This window comes from Nyctereutes procyonoides, unplaced genomic scaffold (genome assembly GCF_905146905.1).
Source record: "Nyctereutes procyonoides isolate TBG_1078 unplaced genomic scaffold, NYPRO_anot_genome, whole genome shotgun sequence".
Lineage (NCBI taxonomy): Eukaryota > Metazoa > Chordata > Mammalia > Carnivora > Canidae > Nyctereutes > Nyctereutes procyonoides.
Genome location: NW_026575052.1, coordinates 66,885,146 through 66,905,629, shown reverse-complemented (window position 1 = coordinate 66,905,629; position 20,484 = coordinate 66,885,146). Strand labels below are relative to the sequence as shown.

Sequence of the window (20,484 nt, the reverse complement as noted above, 5' to 3'; positions counted from 1 at the left end):
CTCGCGAGGCAACTTTGGTCTATGACTTCTAAGTATGCATAGACTGGCCAAGCAGAAGATGAATAATAATAGCTAAAAATGGGGTGTAAGTGGAAAGTATATTGTAATTTGAAACATCTGGGAGTCAAAGAAACTGAAAACACCTGCAGAAATAATTCTGGGTTTCCAAATTACATATTTATATCAAGAGGGGAAAACAGACATGCAAAGACAAAACTGCCTCAATCCACAAAATAACGAGAGATCTTAATTGAACCTAGTTCACAGAGGAGGTGTTCCAAATACACGAAGACAGACTGAGAATGAGGCAGATTTCATATCCCGTCATACCCCTGTTCTCCCACAAAAACTATGTTAAAAAGGCCATTTTAAAGCTAATTACACCAAGTACAAATATTTAACTTAAGTTTTAATACTTTCTAAAATATATGTGTCTCCTGAAAGAAGAAATAAAACATTCATGGCAGCACAGAGATTTACACTACAGAAAGAACAAGGGAATTCTTTACTGAAAAGCTCAATATTTTTCTGTTGAGGTATTTAAGAAGAGTTCTTAAGCGGTCTCCAAACAGGTCCTGCCATTCACAAAACCCAGGTGAATGTCTAATAGGACAGAAGGCCATTTACAGGAAGTCACAGCGGCAATAAATCTACCACATTATTATTTATAGTTGTGTTTGTGACGAATACAGCATAACAAGGCAACAAGCCAGTATTTAAGGGCTGAAAGATTTATCCAACCTTAAACATATCAGTCTATGCAGGCCTGGAGTCTGTAATCATTATCACAATTTAATCTGTCTTTGCAAAACAAAACTAAAAAATAGACTGTGTGTCTCTGTGATTAATCGTTCATATTTAAAGCCAATCTGAACTAATAAAAGATCCAAAAAGCAGCACCAAGAACATGGGACTGGTAGAGGATGGAATTTGTTTGGAATACCATGTTCTGAAAGTGTCATGCAACCTTCTGTTAAATATTTGGTTCATTCCATTTTGTCATCCTGATTTGTATTCTGGAAGCTCTTAGAAGCTACAGGATTATTTCGTTACAACCACAACATATGTTGGCAAGCACAATCCCGGATCAGTTGCAGAGTTCTCTCTGTGAGCCCCCAAAGAATAATGGCACTTGGAAATTCCCAAAAAGAGTCGCTGATTTCTAAGGTGGAAGTCTCTGCCCAAAAGACACCAGTTGGCACGACAAGGTGACCTGTGAAAACTGTCAGTGGCAACAGTGTGCGAGGCTGGCCATGGACAGCAGAGCATGTAGCAGGGCTCCGACGACAGTGGAGTCTCAATGAAAGTTGCCATGCTGTGGAGTCGCCCAAATAAAGCAAACTGGCAGGCATCCGCTTAGCATTTGGTGTTCATCTCAGGAATCCTGCCAGGTACATAAATGTAGCCAGGGAGGACACATGTCTTTAAGAAAATGAAGAAATTTAAGAGAGAGAGAGAGAGAGAACAGAAGAGAGCTGAGTGGGCTGAGAAGTGGTTACTAACACTGCCCTCTCCACCCCCCATGAGCTGCTCTAACTTTGAAGACCAGCGCTCTCTTGCAGACGTACATAGCTTCCCCCGACCTTGGCAGGATCAAGGAATTTATACAGTTAGCAGTTCTTGCACAATCTCTTGAAAAGAACAGCACAAATATTCTAGCCTTCTATGCCAGGCAGGCCTTGTTAATCCTTTCCACCTATTTTTCTTCCAGTAAATTAATTTCCTCGCTTAGGTTCTGGTGCTCAGATAAACTACCATTCTTCTCCTTTTCTCCTCCTTCCACAACAGACCTCTGGGATCAATCTTTCTTTCTTTCTTTCTTATTATTTTTTTTTGTGATGAAGTTGGGAGGCAAGAGCTACATTATCTGAAAACTTAATTATGGTAATAGACTATAGACAAGGCACTACATGCAAAATATTTTAAGAATGTAGGTTTTCCAGCATTAGGATGATGATAAATGAAGTTCTTTTATCGATGTATCTGTTCATGACACAGAGCCAGAGTACAAAGAGTTTTTCCCTGAGTTGAAGACAACCTCGGTATCTTAATTATCTTAATAAATCCAGGACAACTTTATGTACTAAATACTGTTTGGTACATAAACAATTTGAACAATAATCTTCATTAATTCTAACGAGGGTGCTGAGAAGTCACGTTTAACACTTTCTGCCTCTTACTATTTTTAATTTTTTTTTATTTATTTATGACAGTCACAGAGAAAGAGAGAGAGAGAGAGAGAGGCAGAGACACAGGCAGAGGGAGAAGCAGGCTCCATGCACTGGGAGCCCGACGTGGGATTCGATCCCGGGTCTCCAGGATCGCGCCCTGGGCCAAAGACCGGCGCCAAACCACTGCGCCACCCAGGGATCCCCTTCTGCCTCTTACTAAATTAAAACTGAAATGCCTATTTATAAAGCTACAGCCCTGAAGAACTAAAAAAGTATTTCTAACGGGCCTACTGTAAACCAGGTGCTGTGTACACACCTAGTGTTACCCAGATTCACAACAAGAATGATTCACGGGCCAGCCTCTGAGTGAGCCTCTGCTAGGCCTCAAAAAGGACCAGCGTGACATTGCAGGTGATTTGGACTTGAGTCCATGTCCAAGTTTATTAAAAAGAAAAAGGGGACTTCCAGGATTCTAAGTGTGTGCTCCTGTGACTTCAGTGGGAGGAAGGGGAAAAGAAACGTTTGCATTGCTCCTTCTCTACTTGTCGCTGCTGATATGGGAGGTGGAGTGTGCGGAATGATAGCACAAACAGGACCTGGAGTGACCTTTGATGAAAGAAGTAAGGGAATAACACTGGTTTGGGTGTTTGTTTTTTAAATCATGGTGCCTGGGGGATATTTACAATGCTAAAGATATCCTCGCCTTCCAATGGGGAAGGAAGTTAAAAGAATATTGACTTTGTATGTGTTCATCCTGAAAACACTGGTAGAAATCTTTCTACATGTTAGCTGAAAGAATAAAACACTTGTTGATGTTCCGTGTTTGCAGCTTTTGTTACAAGGAGATGTAGCATATCCAATAAAAGTGAGAATCTGGGGTCAGCCACCTGGATTCAAATTCTAACTCCAACCCTACTTACAGTGTGACTGTGAACAAGTTACTTGACGTCTCTGTGCCTCAATTTTCCTATCTGTAAAATGGAGATGCAGAGAATATACAGCAAACACTCAATATTTTTATTATTTTAATATTATTATTTCCTCCACTGTTGTCTATCTCTTATTCAGGTTTTGTTTTGTTTTTGAGAGAGAGAGAGAAGGGGAGAGGGAAGGGGAGAGGGAGAGGGAGAAACAGAATCTCAAGCAGATTTCTTGCTAAGTGCTGGGCCCAACATGGGACTCAATCTCATGACTCTGAGATCATGACCTGAGCCAAAAATTAAGAGTTGGACACTTAACTGACTGAGTCACCCAGATGCCCCTTATTTGGGTTTTAGCCAATGTTCTTAATGGGTAATAATATTTATAAGTAATAATAATAAACTCTTCAATAGTGCTTCCTAGATGCCAGGTACAGTTCTAAGCAATTTACAAGTTTGAACTCACGTAATCCTTTCAACTAACTTCAGAGGTAGGCACTAGTTCCCAAAGAAAAACACTGGGGTATAGAAAGATTAAGCTACTTACCCAAAGGCTAACTAGTCAGTAGCAGAGCCAGAATTCAGATCTGCCTCAGAGTCTAGTCCCATAAGCATGAGCCCTAACCACTAACCTCCTTCTTGAAAAGAAACCATTTTAAATAAGTCTCCCAACATCATAATTTACACAAAAGAGAACTACGGACATTTTAGGTTCAGTTTGTTGAAAACATGTATTGCATATAGGTTAACATTTCAACTGCAACACAAAGCAATAAGACTTTTTAAAAATGCCACATTTAACTTTCCCTCCAATTAATGGTTTTAGGAAACATTAGGAAGGACAAGTTCTTCATTGAAATGCTTGATACATAAGGTGAGCTAGGCCATCCCTTGACAACAAGCTCCTTTAGGGTAGAAGCCACAGGAACCTCGTTTCCCACAGCCTCTGGAAAGCTGCACCCATAATATGTCACACATAGCCAACAACCCCTGTGGATGGGAGACCTCTGACCAGGGCTCTGGTCCTCTCCTGAGCCCCAGCATAAAAGTGATGTCCTGGGGGAAATTAACCACACTCAGGTGGGAAGTCATCCTCCAATCCCTACTTTTTTTTTTAATTTAAATTCAATTAGCCAATATGTAGTACAACCATTAGTTTCAGCTGTAGAGTTCAATAATTTATCAGTTGCATATAAAACTCAGTGGTCACGTGCCCTCCTTGATGCACATCACCCAGTTGCTCCATTCCCCCTACCCCCTCCCCTCCAGCAACCCTTAGTTTGTTTTCTATAGTCAAGAGTCTCTTATGCTTTGTCTCCCTCTCTGATGACTTCCCATTCAGTTTTCCCTCCCTTCCCCTGTGATCCTCTGTGCTGTTTCTTATATGACATATGAGTGAGACCATACAATAATTATCTTTCTCTCATTGACTTATTTTGCTCAGGATAAAACCTGCCAGTTCCATCCACGTCAATGTATATGGTAAGTATTCATTCTTTCTCTCCAAACCCCACTTTGAAATATCATGACATCAAATAGGTTGATGACATGAAGGACCAGAAGATTGTTCACTTGGTTAACTTAGGGTGAACTGATCAACTAATAAAATGGAATCTTGATCTATGACTCTAAAAATTCTTTCATGGCATCTGTTATCCTGCTTCAGGACTTAAAGCAGAAACATATCTATAAGCAATGTTTCCTTAAGACTAATGATCTTACAAAATAACCTCAGTTAGAACACAGACAAATGATGGCTAAAATAAATATACAACAGAAAGTTTGGAAAAAAACAAAACCATGGGAAAAAATGCCTCTCACCCTTTTACTTTATAGTCTTCACATGAATGTTCTAATGTATTCCAGTATGTTTCAACATTTCAGCATTTCAGCATTTCATGCAGTATGTTCCAGTATGTTTCAACATTTTCCAACAAATGGTTATAATTTTCATCAACTAGCCATAGGTCTAAAATCCAGAACAGGTAAATTGTGACTTAGTTACCAGGGAAATGGATATTAATACCACAATGAACTACTATTACACGTCACAAGAATGACTGAAATGAAAAACATTAACAATGCCAAGTGATGGTAAAGATATGAAAGTTAAGACTGTTCCCACTGCTTGTGAGAGTGCATACTGGTTCAACCACTCTGAAAAACTGGCCTGCAATGTTTAGTTAAGTTAAACATATGCATATATAGGGCCCAGCATTCCACTCTATTCACGGAACAAAAATGCATAAAACCATACCAAAAATACATACCAAAGGAAGATGCAGGAATATGCAGGCAGCATTACTCTGAATAACCTCAATTGGAAATAACCCAATGTTTAGCAACAGTAAAGCAGATAAATGGTTGTGGTGTATTCATACCATAGAATGCTGTACAGCAAAGATTTACCAACTATTACAACATACAACATACAACATCAACATGCATGAATAAAATGATCATAAGGTAGAATGAAATAATTCAGGCACAAAATGATTCTATTTATTTAAAACCCCAAATGCAGGCCAAATGAATTTATGGTATGAGAAGAAAAAATGGTTGAGAAGAGTCAAAAGGGGGAGTTCAGTCTGCTGGTGATACTGATTTCTTGATCTGGATGGTATAGTAACATGGGTGCTTACTTTGTGAAATCTTACCAGACTGAACACTTATGACTTGTGTATTTTGAGGCATATATGTTACATATCAATAAGAATGTTTACTTTATAAATAAATAAATGCCTATTTTCCAAGTCCAATTATATATACACACTTGTATTAGTCTATTACAGCAGCCATAATATCACCACAGATTGGGTGGCTTACCCAACAGAAATTTATTTTCTCACAGCTCTGCAGGCTGGAAGTTCATGATCATAGCGCTAGCAGGATTGGTTTCTGGTGAACCCTCTCTCCTTGGCTTGCAGATAGTTATCTTTCTCACTATGTGAGAAAGCATGGCTATTTTATTGTACATGCACAGTCTTCATACCTCTCTCTTATAAGGATACCAGTCCTTATAGGGACTAGGACCCCACACTTAGGGGCTCATTTAACCTTGTTTCCTTCATGTAGACCCTCCAAATACAATCAACACAGGAATTTGGGGGAGATACAACTCAGTTCATAAGAAATTCTTATGATATTCTGTTATTTATTTTTGAAATTCTTAATTACTTTTTTTACATGAAATTTTCACATTTTCAATCTCAGAAGCTATTACTTTTTTTTTTACATGAAATTTTCACATTTTCAATCTCAGAAGCTTTCTAAAGTATCTAGTAGTTCCCAAATAGTTTTAACGGTCTTTACAAATAGGGATGCCTGGGTAGCTCAGTGGTTGAATGTCTACCTTTGGCTCAGGTTGGGATCCCGGGGTCCCAGGATCAAGTCTGCTCCCTGCATGGAGCCTGCTTCTCCCTCTGCCTGTGTCTCTGCCTTTCTCTGTGTCTCTCATGAATAAATAAATAAACTCTTTTTTTAAAAAAAGTCTTTACAATAAACATAATTAAAATAAAATTCTAAGGTTTCAAAGTTATATGGAATTTTTAATTCAAGGGCAGGAATATAATCTAACTATAAGATATTTTTAAATAGATCCCACTCACAGTGACTATTTTTCCAATACCAACTTTACATATGCCCCAGGCAAGTAAGTAACATATACTGACACAAGTCACTTGTTTAACAAAATGTCTACTTACGATAAAAAGAAAATACTTAAAACATGTTCTTCCAGATTATTTAAAAATCTAACATATGCTTATTGTTACTATCCACCATGCATTTCTTAAAACACTCTGATGATACCATTTCTATTTAATGTCAAACTATGTCAAGGTAGCTTTTGGTTATTTTCAAATAGCAGCAAAATAGGAATGCTGCTTTAAACAAAACAGATTAAATTCTCAAAGGAAAACTATAGTTTTGAACTCAGCATTCTTGCCGAAGACCCTGGTTTTCCTTCTGTGATAGAAGGAAGCTGACACTTGAGGGTTCTTGATGCCTGTGTAATCGTTATTCCAAATCCATGCCTTAGCAAGCGCCCCATTCTGCCAAGATTCAAAGAAGATGGGCTTTATTCCAAGGAGACGGACCTTTAGGATAGATTCTTTTTGGCTTCTGAAATGCTCACATATGTTTTGGCAATATATATCTAAATTTACATTAAGTAGTTTAACAGTTCTCTTTATTATTTTTTTATTAAAGATTTTTAAAAATTTATTCATTTGAGAGAGAGTGAGAGAGCACAAGCAGAGGGGAAGGGCAGAGGGAGGGGGAGAAGCAGACTCCCCTCTGAGCAGGGAGGCTGAAGATGACGTGGAGCTTGATCCCAAGTCCCCAGGATCAGGACCTGAGCCAAAGGCAGATGCTTAACCAACTGAGCCACCCAGGCGCCCCTCTCTTTATCATTTATAATTGTGTTTCAAGCACAGAATCTCACACACATCACCAGGAACAGAGTCAAAAGGAAGTGATCATGACCAAAAGCAAATTCCAGGGAAGGTATATGCAGTACAGCAATCACTCCATAATGAATGAATTTAATGAATTAAGTTCCCAAGACACTGTGAAAGGGGGATTCACAAGCCTGAGACAACTGGAAAATGAAGTCCAGTGATTGTCTTGAAATGACATTTTTACAGAGCGGAAAATGGGCAATAATGGGCTTTGTACTACTAACTTCTATTCACAATACCTTGCTCACTTGAAACATCAGTTTTTTTTCCATGTAATCTCCACAGGCTGCCTGTCATTTCATGTGGTTTTGCTGCAACTACTACATGTCCTAAGAAGCTTACTCTTTTCTGCTTCAGGTCCTCCACTATGCAGCACTGGGATGGTGACTCACGGTTGTGGATTCTCACTCCTCTGGTTCAATCTCCTCGTCCCAGAGGCAGAATAAATACGGATGCTTGAGATGGAAAAGGCTCTGGGTAACTTTCCTTTAACTGACTCACTGAGGCTAAGGGACTATTTCTCAAGACCCTTCATTCATTCTCAGGACCATGACGTCCAAATTCTGGCCACGATGACATCAGGCCAACGCACACACCTTTGGCTCCTCTTCTACCCTTCCCAGCTCCTTCTGACACCACAAAAACACAGCTCTAGGGCTGGGCCTTGCTTGGCTCCATCTTCTTTTCTCTTTCTAAATGGTTCTTAGCAAAATAGTTCCATTCTTTCTTCACCGACTCCTTTCCTAACTTCCTCCAACTGAAACAATTCTTAATTGGCACAGACCAGAGGCAAGATTTTTCCAGTTGCCTTATGTTACTCAGACATACCTTTGGCATACTTGACATTGCAAGGTGATTGCTGGCGGCTGGAGAGGGATCATCCTTTGTTGGTGTCAGGAAAGTGTAAGGAGGCAGCAACCAGCGAAGACCAGAAGCCCCCCTGGCAGAGCAGGTGAACAAATTCAAGCTCAACTGCTACTAAGGAACTGCGGTGAGGTGAGGTGTGGAGGCAGGGATGCAAGGAACAATGGAAGTGGCAACTAAGAGAAATGGAGCAGCTTTTCTGGTTGACCACCATTGCTTGGGGGAAGGAACTGCCACCAACACCCTACTTCTGGGCCTAGGAGTTAGAAACTGGGAGTTCCTCAGCCACGGAAGCAGGTTCTGTCTACCACTGTCCTGCCCAGTATCTCCTCCACTGAGAAGGGTTAGATGAAGATATACCCCTATCCCTGACAAGACTTTAGACATATAACCTACTGTCCTCAGGAATCGGTTGCCTGTGTTCTTGCTCTGACCAAATCCCTTCAAGTGTTTATATGTTGAAGATGCTCACACTGACTGTTTGGGGGACAGGTGCAAACTGCCGGACAGGAACACACCACATACTACCCAGAATAAAGGCTACGTCCCCAAAGGCAGTTTAAATTATTCCTCAAAGATATCACGTGCTATATTTAACCTGAGTAGCCTCACTCATTCCAAGACCCAGAGCGATTTCCTCTTTTGCAATCCACACCCCAAGAGGGAAGAAGAAAGCTCAAGTGAGAAGAACACCAGTATTTCAACTTCATACCTGGAGATACGGATACCCATTGAGATGCCCTCTCTCCCAGCCAGAAAAAAACCCCAAATCTGTAATCATTTTTGTTGGAGCTCACTCATTCTGTTATAAAGAAATCCTTTCTCCTGGCAGTCCCCACTTGCCAGAAAAGGGTGCAATTATTACACGGTCTTACTTAAGAGTCAAATATTTTAATTATCCCACGAAACTGCACACTATTCACTTCAACTACAAGTAGGTACAATAATGCCACATGAATCTGCAGGATAATGGTATAAAATCACCTTAAAAAAAAAAAAAAAGAAAACTAAAATCATTTGAATATACTTCTCCAAACCAGAAATTGAAAAGCTCTCTTACCTGACGAACAAAACTATTTGAGGTAGTGTCAGAGGAAGTGCTCCCATCAGATCCTTTAAATCTGTTTTTCCTTCTGGCTCCTTTTCCATATGACTACAAAAAAGAAAGAAAAAAGACAAATGAGAAATCTAGGCCCACTTCTAGAAGGAGGTCAAAAACCAAAACATAAATTGCCATCTTAGGGACGTTGTATGAAAATTATTATTACTGGAATCACAAATATTTATGTCAGAATAGCGAGTTTATAGGGGAGAAAAGGTTTCTAAACAAAGGAGTTAATAACTCATGAATTAAAACAACTTCTGCTATCTGTTAGCCTATCGGTCATCAAGAGGCAAAGCCACTAAAGATAAAACATTTAAAAGCAAGCATTTCAGTGCAGGAGAGACCAGAGCTGCAGTGGTAAGGTGAGAGAAAAGGTAATGTGTCAAAGCTTCTTGGATAGCATGAATGCAACAGATTCGTGTGTAATGAAATGCTGTTCCCAGGGCCGCCGGGTCTTCATATTTGCTTTTTTTATTTCCATGTCGTCGTTGTTTTCAAATATTTTATTTATTTGAGTGAAAGAGGGAACATGAGCAGAGGGGAGGAGAGGGAGAGGGAGAAGCAGACTCCTCGCTGAGCAGGGAGCCCAATTCAGGGCTCGATCTCAGGACCCTGGGGATCATGACCTGAGTTGAAGGCAGATGCTTAACCAACTGAGCCACCCGGGCACACTGCTTTTTTTTTCATGTTCTAATTTTTAATCCCATAGGTACTTGTAAGAACTGCATATGGTAGCTGAAGAACATTGTATAGTATGAATTCTGATTACCTTGAAATATATATATATTTGTATACATAGACCTAGGTATATGTATATATACATGTATACATGGGTCTAGATGGAACATGTATGAAGCGTGCCAATTCCTCATATGATCGCATGAATCTAGAGATTGCTCTCAGAAGTGGTGAAAGAGCTATGTAAGTAGCAGTGAATGCAATGAAATTACAACACCTCGTAAAAATCTCTGGCCCATTGTTGTACTGTTTGAACATGATATGAGAATCTGGCTTTTTAACCACTTAGTGATTTTGCTTAGAATGCAAGAAAAATAAATCTGATAGAATAATAATAATTGAGACAAGCATTCAAGAAAAGATGTTTAAACTAAGACAATCTGCTTCAATAACAGGACTGAGCCAAGCATGAACATATATGCAAATGAACTTGCTTTTTCTATTATATCTACGGTTTACATTCAGAGCACAATGAACAAACAACGCATCAATCTCTGTTTAATTCCAGGCATAGACAGAGTTGTTGCAAATATTTAACATTAACATATGATTGAAAAATAGCTCGACGCTGAGCTTTACAGTTCAATGTCCACGGGTTGGAACCCTGCTACAGCAGACCACGGGCAAATGCTTTAACGGTTCCAAACACTAGTCTTCTCACCCTTAAAATGGGGATATTACTGCTTACCTCACAGGGTTAAGGATTAAATGAAATAACAGATTTATAGCCTTCGGTATAAGACCTAGCATATGATAAGGGCTCAGAATAATATTTTTTAAAGTAATATCCACGTTGGAAGAGTGGGAAGATTCGAAGAGTGGGGCAAAATTGGGGTGAAGTATGTAACACATTTAGAATGATTAAGCTCAAAGGGATTTCATTCGATTATCAGCATTTATGAAAGTTTACTTTTTTTAAATCACTCTGTTCAGGTTTTGAAAATACTACTTTGTTATATTGCTATACACATATGGTTTTCATTTTAAAAAAAGAAATATCTTATAAACCATAGTATATGTAGCACTTAGGCAAACGAAGATCTATTACAAACATTTGTGTTATGAGTAACTTAGATGACTTTGCAATCAGTGAGAGGCTGGTATAATCTTAAAGCAAAAATTTTTCTTGACCATGTTTGTTCTCTTTCAAGTATCTACGGGATTTATAGAATACAAATGTGTTTCCATGGCATTTAATTAACTCTCAACTTCATAAAAGGAAAGACAACCTAGGCTGGGCTTTCACAGTGTATTATACAAGGTTCTCCTCACTTAGCAGCTTATTCTTCTTACTTATGTAAACATTATTCAGTAAACTGTTGAAAAATAACATTCTTTCAAGAGCGTTCTTCCTTTTCCAATTATTATATAAAGGTTTGGACAGAAGTGTCTTCCAAAGCCTAAGAACACGAAAATAAAGCATGATAAGTTCTTTAAAATTAAAAACATTGTTTATATTACTGCACACGGATAAAGACTTACTACGCTTGAAAGCATTTTTTAAGGCCTAACATGTTTCTTAGGGAAGGGGGGGCAAACCTTTGTTAAACACACTATTTTTCTTTAAAAAAAAATACCATTTTTCTTCATGAAGAGCATAAATTATCTTTGAGAACAAAGACAAAATATAATCTTACTCCATCATGATGTGTCCTCCTAGTACCATTTCGAAATGAGTGGAAATATACTCTGAAATTCTATCCTTGTCATTTGCTTCAGATTTTTCATGACAAAAAATGTTTTACTATTCAGCTGCTTTGGTGTGTAAGTTTTCTCGTGGCTGCTCACAAACGCACAATAGGCACTGTGTAAACCACACAATATTTAAGACATTCAGTCCCGGAGGAGGAGACTGTTCTCGGCAAGAAATTAGACACATTTAAAAGTGTTTCGTTTTAAATATATGTTAATTTTTCCAGGCCCTTAGGAATACTATTCATAAACATTACTTCAGGTGCACTTAGCTACCTGTGCAACATATACCTACATATATAGGTATATACTATATAACATATATAATATGTTAGATTATCACAGCTTTCAACTATATTAAGGTACAGTTTGCACGCTGAAAAATAAAAGAAAAAAAAAACTATGGCTGAATCCCACGCCAACTGGTGATAATTTTGGAAAAAAATATACTCTCCTTTAATCATTTAAATTTATGGGGAATGCTTTACTCAAAGTATTAACTTGCTACAGCAGTTAATAGTATTGTAGTCTTAATAGTATTGTAGCAAATGCTTATTCATTATTTATTAAAAGCTAAAATAAATAGATAGGCTTAATTACACCTCTATTCTGTTTTCTTATTCATTTCAGCAGTCATTTCTCTTCTATAGTCTCCTTTTTAAATTTTTAATGTTTTTTATAATGATATGCAAGATCAAGGGGAAAAAACTAAAGCATCTTTTAGAAAGCTAATACAGTCCACTTCAATGTACTTTAAAAAATGTTAGTGAAAATTTATACTACCATTACAAAACAAAGTTTCCTTTGATCCAATGCATATTTAAAATTAAGTCCATCTTGCTGGAATTACTGTTCTTTAGTTATTCTAAATCCTTGAAAATGAGAACTAGAGTGTTTCATCTGCAGGAATTTAAAAGAAATGAAAAAAGGAAGAAATGAAGAAAGAAAGAAAGAAAGAAGGAAAGAAAGAAAGAAAGAAAGAGAAAATAAAGGCCAAATCTTCCCCAAAATGGAAAAAGACAGGAAAGATTAATTATTCAAATATTTACTTGACTCAATTTGGAAATGAAGTATAGTTTTCTTAGTTCAGGGGCTACTTCAAATGCAGCTTCTTTTGGGACCAGTGGTTTTTCTATTTCTTTTAGCAACACTAATTATATGAACACCCAATATATGAAACGGTTCACAATCAGAGTCATCCAGATTTCAAGTTAGTAAAAGTCAGAGGAGAAAGAGAGTTTGGGTTTGGCCAGAGTACAAAGCGTAACCTATGATACTCTGCTGGATACATGCAGACCCCTAAGCCCTTGGAGCACAGTCTGAAAAGCCACTAATTTCTATTTATTTCCTATTAGTTATATAAAGCTTCATGAAAACAAATTATGCCACTGTAGCAAAAACGAGAAAAAGAAAACTGTAAACCGAAAGTCTTTTACCTCTCCTAAAACATCGACAAAGCTAAGTCAGGTTTCAGAAGCTAGAAAAAAATTTTTAAGAAATTTCCACAGATACACAGTGACTTATTAAAATGATATCCAACTTGCCTTGTGATGTTAAATATCAGCTTCGTGTAAATGAATGTCTTCCTTGATACTGAGTAACTTGAAATTGGACTGTAGTTTTCAAATCAGCAAACAAGTGTGGATTTCACAGGTAATTGAAATCTAATTTCTAAATGATTGAAATTGACAACAGTAATTAATTTTAGAAGTTGTCAGTCAGCTGGAGATTTGAGCCCAGCCCTGCACACAGAGTTGGCTTGGCAGACCCTGGGGACAGCTTCACGAATGATGCCACTTCTGTGGTTGATAGATAGGGCGACAGTTCTCCCTACAAACTGCTCTCCGTGAGCATAATGCTGATACTTGAAATTAGTTTCCATCCCTCTCGATTAGCATTCATTGATATTTATCCCTTTGAATTCCAGACAAATGAAGCCAGAATGATCCATAGAGAAATCAGACATTAAATCTCACTTACTGATAGCTCAGTCTGAATGGGGGGTTGTCAAATCCGTTACTTGGAGTGAAGTAATTGAGAGTACCTCCCCAGGAAAAGGGGGGTAGGACATGAGTTCTTTTCAATATGGATCAGTTTACACAAAAGCAGAAAGGAATCCAGAGGCAGCATAAATAGAACTCTTGTGCAGGCCTAGGGGTAGAGAAGGAAGGACCAGCCTTGCCTTCTTCATAAGCTACCTCCAGACCGGCCTGGAAAGAACTCTAAGACAGACTTAGTTACTTGTGGTGGTGTCGTAACTAATTCTAACTCCTCGTAACTGCAAGTAAGTGTCTGCTATGTATTATCTGCACCATATGGATATGGGCCGCAATCACAAATTAAAGAGTGCCACCACCCCCTCCAGGGTTAATGCATTTTGTTCAGCTTTTCTTGAAAGGACCACAGCTACATAGCTGTATAATTCAATGGAATTAAATCCAGCAAACAGGTAGGCTAGATCTTGATGCTACAGGAAAAGACAAAAAGAAAAGAGACATCAAGCCTACAAGACCAACCAAACCTCCCATCACTCAATCAGATAGTACACTTCGCATTTGAAAACCCACTCGGAAATTCTGATTGGCATGCTTTCAGATTTCTCCCATGCGACACCAGAACAAAAATACCGTTCAAGAGCAAGGTGGTGGGGGTGAAGGTTTGAACAAAACACAAGACCCATGATGAGCATAGTTGGAGACTGCAAACGACTGAGCTGGCCCTCTGACCTACAAGTGTTTCTGGAAAACTGTACTGACGTGGCTCAGTAGTCACAGGAGAACCGCTGCTGCTCTTTTTAGATAAAGCTCCTTTGCTACAGGGATTCAGGATGTTGCTGCCATTACCAGGCTGTATTACTACGACATGCTTGAAAAGCATCTGGCAAACTCAGCTGGGGTGGAACCAGCTGGGTTCTGTTGCTAGGAGCAAAACAAACAGGACCTCTGGTTACTGTCTGTTCGTTTTCAGGTGTGGTTAGAGGTGCTGGTTACAATCTCTTGGAGGCCTAACGTGCTGAGGTACTGCTGTTGTGTCTTGCCCATCTCCTCCTGCGTCTCCATCCTTATTCTCCATCCCTTCCACCTGCCTCCCATCCACCCGGCCTCTGATCACCATCAATTTGGCTCCCCAGAGATTTCCCAGGGCCATAATTCAGACTAACGAGTCCAACAGAAATATAATGCAGGCCACATGTCACTGAAATGTTCCCTTAGCCACATTACAGAGGGAAATAGCAACAAGTGAAACTAATCGCAAGCCTATATTGGATTTAAACCAACGTGTCCAAAATGTTATCACGGCAACCTGTCCTCAGTATAAGAATCATCAAAGGCATGTCGTGTTATTCTCATTATTTCACATCGAGTCTTCGAAATTCGGTGTGTTTTTTACACACACAGCACATCTCCGTTCAGGCGACACGTGGCTAGTGGCTACACTAGTGGACGATGCAGATTTGAAGCTTTGGAGGTGGAATATTAAACTAGCGGCCTGACTTTGGCGGGAGACTGTGTCCAAGTTTGCCCTGAAGCTGATCAGCAGGTTACCTAAAAAGCAATGTAATCTGCTTAAATCAGAACTTACAAGAATCTGTGTGGTTAGGTTGCCAACTCGCCTCTCACGTAGGAAATATATTCATGTTGTTTATGACCGTGTGCTGGAGGGAAGGCGCTGAAATGTAGGAGGGTGCCCTATCTCTAGGCAGGATTAGTAACCTCAAAAAGGAAAATGAGCCGTCTGTGACTCTACATCGTTTGCTTTGTTCAAACAGAACTAGTAATCAAATCCAGAGGTAAAACAGAGCAGATTCTTAAAACCAACGATTGCTCAGAGACAGCATTTGCAAGGGAAAATGTCATTTCTAAGTAGATTTACTATTACTCAGTATCACAAAAAAAGGGGGGGATGTTCCTGAGACGGCCCCACTTTTCAGGCGGTTTTACTGCTGTCCTGTCACTGCTATCCTGTCCTGCCCAGAGAGATGGAATAGATGCCTTTGCCAAGCTCTCACAGCCCTATGATGCCATGATTTATTAGATATAAAATAAACACGGCAACGTTTCCCTCAAATAATCAAAGTGATATAAACACAATTCAAGGAAAACTGCTTTCATTTTTGGAAGGTAGAGCAAGCAAGGAGATGGATGCGGGTGCAGCTGAATATTTATACCTCTAACCTGCTTATAATAGCCTTTCCTCCCCTTTTCCTGTCTCTCGTGTATTTATGCACTCACTTGCCAGTTCCCGTCCATTGAGTCTTTGAAGTGTCCCATGCACGGGCCTGTCATATCCATTATCTTGCCTCTCCCTTTAGTTTAGGCCTTGTTATCTCTTGTCCAAACTGCTATACCAATCTCCCGTCTGGCAGCTCCACCTCTGCACTCCTGAAACTCTAAAATACCTTCCAGAACATTCCCAGGTGAATCTTCTGTTACATAACTCTTTGGTTGAACCCCTTTCGTGGTTCCCGATCATTCATTACACCGCAGGTTCCAACGCCTCCAAGATGTGGCCTCAAATTGCCTTGTCGGTCTTACATCTAACTATGCCCTATCCGTACCTTTCCACACCCTCTTCAAGCTACACGTGATAAATAGAAGACTTACAACTTCCGTGACTTTGCTTCCTATATGGCTTCCACCATCTCTCTGACAATCTCGGATCAAATCTCACCCATCCTTGGAATCTTTTCTCGAAAGCCCCCTCTTCCACAAAGCCCTTAGAGATTACTCCGTATAGAATGCCTGTGATCTTTACTCCCCAGAAACCAGTACTTCCCCTATAGTCCTCTACCACACAACTGTCATTTGTCTGTCACACTTGCAGCCAGCCACCGGAATATCAGTTCTTTGAAGGCAGCAGTGCTGTCTCCTCACATCTGAATCATTTCCACACTGCAGTTAACAACAAATATTTGTTGGTTTGCATTTAATGACATAAATCACTACGTGAATGAAGTATTTCTTATCTAATTGCAGTCACACTTTCTGTCAGCTTAACTTTGATCACCAGAAATTCAGGAACTGTTTTTATCAGAAGAATAAAAATTTAAAAAAACAAAAAAAAAATCCCCAAAGGAAGGAAGATCAAAGGGGTAAGAAAAGGGTCTAAAAGTCTTTTCTTCTCTCAAAAGTCAAGACCTTCATCCTGGAATAACTGAGTTCTCTAAGTACATTTCTCCTCTCATCTAACCTGATTAAGTGTCTAGATAAAATCAGGAGTCTAGAACAAACGTGACATGTGCTGGTAAGAATTCAGGTCCCCTGGCAGAAACTAGATGGAAATGTAGGTGGTTAGTTACATGTCCTCCCTCTGGCTCAGCAGCCAAACAGCCCAAGGCCGACTAAAATCTAACTGTCCTACCCCTATGAAAGAAATGGGTTTCTGATTACACAACTTGTTGGTTTCTACATTTTTCCTCCATCTCAAATCAAAGTGAATTATGTATTTTAAGTTAGCAAGGTTATTTCTCAGTGGTCAAAAAAAAAAAAAAAAACCTCACTAAAGCTCCATGATTATGCCGCTGGAATGACCATTATTATTAACAGTATCAAAATATCTGGAGCAGTCCATTTCCATCCCCTACCAAAACAAGAAAGGCAACAAAATATTGGCAACCTTTATTAGGGAATCCTACTCCCGCACCCATTGCTACAGCAAACACTCCGCTATCTGTTGAGCATATATAAATATAAAATAACACATTTATAAGTTTTTTGGTTTTTTTTTTTTTTTTGGTAAATACAGAAATACGTACCCACCCCCATTTACAATCCAGCAAATGCAGGCTTGAAATCAACAAGCCCATATAGCAAAGGAGAGTTTTTTTTTTTTCCAAAATGATGCTTGCTATAGAGCCCTAACCTCTTTCTTCCCAGCCCTCGCCCCGCAGCCCCGCAGCCCCGCAGCCCCGCAGCCCCGCAGCCCCGCAGCCGGGAGTCTGGAGTCCTTGCCCTGCCAGGATAAAAGTTGAGAGGCTCCCTACCGCGGAGACCCGGAGGCGTCTGTAATCCAAACTGTACCTGCCAAAGCCTTACGTAAAAGCCGCCACCTTATCATCGCCCAGCGCCTAGACCGGCATCTCCTGTTTCACGAGGAGCCGCGGACCCGCTAGCACCCGTCGCCGGGGAAGGTGGTCCCGAGCTGTCTGGACCTGGCCAGCGCTCGGGGGGGGGGGCGGGGGGAGGCCACGGAAAAACTTTGGCGCCCCCGGCTCGCGGGCTGCAGGGCGAGGAGCGAGGGCGCAGGCGAGCGGCGGCGAGCCGCGGGGGCAGCGCGGCTGTCAAGGCGGCGGGACGCCCAGGTGCCGAGGGCGCGGGTGCGGGCCGCGGCGCAGGGTCGCGCCCCCCGCCCAGCCCGGCTCCCAGCTCGCCCCGGGGGTGGGCGTCCGAGCCGAGCCGAGCCCCTCCCGCCCGCCCCGACTCACGATCCTGAGCAGGTCCAGTCCGCTCGCCTGGTTCATGTCTCTCCATGCGCCTCTCCCGGGAAGGGGCGGGGGGGGGGTGGGCTGAGCGGGCGCCCTCCCGGGGGCCGCCTCCGAGCCCCGGCGGGTCTCCCCCGCCCCTTCCCACTTGCTTTTCGGAAGCGGAGAAAGATGGAAAAGCCGCAGGAGAGGGGGGGGACCGGCCACGAGGGGCAGGGTCCCCCGCGCGGGGAGAGGAGAGTGGGCGGCCGCGGGCGAGGTGGGGTCGGGGGGACCCAGGCGAGGCGAGGCGAGGCGAGGCGAGGGAGCGCAGCGGGGGAGGGGGAGGGGGAGGGGAGGAGGTCGGCGCCCCCGCGGCTCACAAAGAAGGAGCAGGCGCGGCCCCGGCTACCTGTGCGGCCGCTCCGAGCGCCCCCGCGGGCGCCGCGCTCTCCTGCAGCTCCATCGGGATCTCCTGCGCCGCCGCCGCCGCCGCCGCCGCTGTGGGAGGCGACTTGGACATGTCGCTCTGGACCATTGGCGAAAAGTCGGCTGGAAGCGAGCAGCCGGCCCCTGGCGGCGGGTCCCCTCCTCCCCTCCGCCCCCCCGCGCCCCGCTGCCCGCTCCGGGGGCCGCTCTCCGGGCGCGGGACGCCGCCGGGCGGGCTTGAGAGGCGAGGCGCGGGGCGCGGGGCGCGGGGGGCGCGGGGCGGGGCGGGGCGGGCGGAGCGCGGGGCGGCGGGGACGCGGGCGGCGGGCGCCCGGGAAGGTCCCCGCGGGAGGGGCGGGAGGGGCGAGGGGGGCGGGGGGCGGGGGCGGGAGCTCGGGGCGCGCGAGCCCGGGGGGAGGCGCGTCGGAAAGCGAGAGTGACAGGGCGGCCGAACGCCGCGAAGTTCCCCGCGGGGGGCGCGGGCCGCGTGGGCTCCGGCCCAGCCGCCGCCCGTCGCCGTGGCACGCGCGCTGGAAACTTTTCAAAGCCGCGAGGGCGAGGCCTGGCGCCCGGGAAGCCGCCTCGCCCTGCTGCCCCGGCCACCTCGCGGCCCGGAGCGCGGATGGCGCAGGCTCCCGGGCTGCGGCGGAGGCCTCGGGCGGCGGCGGGCGGCCCAGCGGACCCGGCCCGGGCGACCCCGGCGACCCCGGCGACCCGGGGGGCGCGGTCCCGCCCGAGCCCGCAGCCGCCTCCACCGCCAGCTGCAGCCCCCCCGCCCCCGCCCAGCCCCAGCCCCGAGGTTCCCTTCCCGACCCCTGTGTGCCTTCCTCTCTGCCAAGCAGCCCTGCTTTCCTCTACTTTTTTTTTTTTTTTTCCCCTGCAAAGTGGACGAGTCTTGCTATCACGTTTGGGACAAAATAAGCACCTCTTTACTACCTTGAATTCCTGGTAAGGAGGGTGTAGTGCATGTAGCAACAGCTTGTCGCTGGAACAGCACTCCGTGTGGATACTCCGGCTGAGGCTCGTTGCCGGTAGAGGGAGGATGCCTCTGGTTTCGCGAGCCTTCCAGGCATCGGTATTGTTCCGTAACAGTACAGCCTCTGCGGGGTCGGGTGCTGAATTGTGCATACACAAGTTTACTCCTCTAGGTTTCACCTGCCTTTTCTATTTTGCCATGGTATATAGGTTTTTTTTTTTAAAGATTTTATTTTTTTATTCACGAGAAACACAGAGAGGAGAGAGAGAGAGGCAGAGACACAGGCAGAAGCAGAAGCAGGCTCCATGCAGGGAGCCTGATGTGGGACTCGATCCCGGGTCTCCAGGATCAGGCCCTGGGCTGAAGGCGGCGCTAAGCCGCCAAGCCACCGGGGCTGCCCTTGCCTTGGTATATTAAATTATTGTGGGACACTGTACTCGCTCCTCTCAAAGATAGACATAGTGTAAGCCTATCCCCATCGTATACACTGATTTTAGGCTGAAAGAACAGGTTGGGGTACGTTAAAAAATTTTAGGCAGATCCACAGTGTCACTGATTCTCTTAATCGTTGTTGTTCAAATAGTCACTTTTATTTAAATTGCTAGTGAATGTCAGTTAGAAGCACTGAAATATTGGTAAATAATAATAATGTGACGTTTTGAAAAAGGACAGACTGGGAAGCGGGGAGGCTGTTGGTTAGGATTTGGTTGAGAGGAGGGAGAGGGCACC

The 20,484-nt window shown here is 42.9% G+C and overlaps 1 protein-coding gene across 3 annotated transcripts in view; it reads right to left on the bottom strand.

Moving 5' to 3' along the window:
* Window positions 1–18,907, bottom strand: part of CACNB2 (calcium voltage-gated channel auxiliary subunit beta 2) — a 383,666-nt gene extending 364,759 nt beyond the window's left edge. For all 3 annotated transcript variants that reach the window (XM_055331535.1, XM_055331537.1, XM_055331536.1), the window contains exons 1-2: window positions 18,763–18,907; window positions 9,476–9,568 (exon numbers count right to left, since the gene is read on the bottom strand). In XM_055331535.1, the coding sequence (XP_055187510.1) occupies window positions 9,476–9,568; window positions 18,763–18,888 (219 nt within the window). In that variant the 5' untranslated portion in view covers window positions 18,889–18,907. The remainder of the gene's footprint in view (window positions 1–9,475; window positions 9,569–18,762) is intronic.
* Window positions 18,908–20,484: the final 1,577 nt, after the last annotated feature.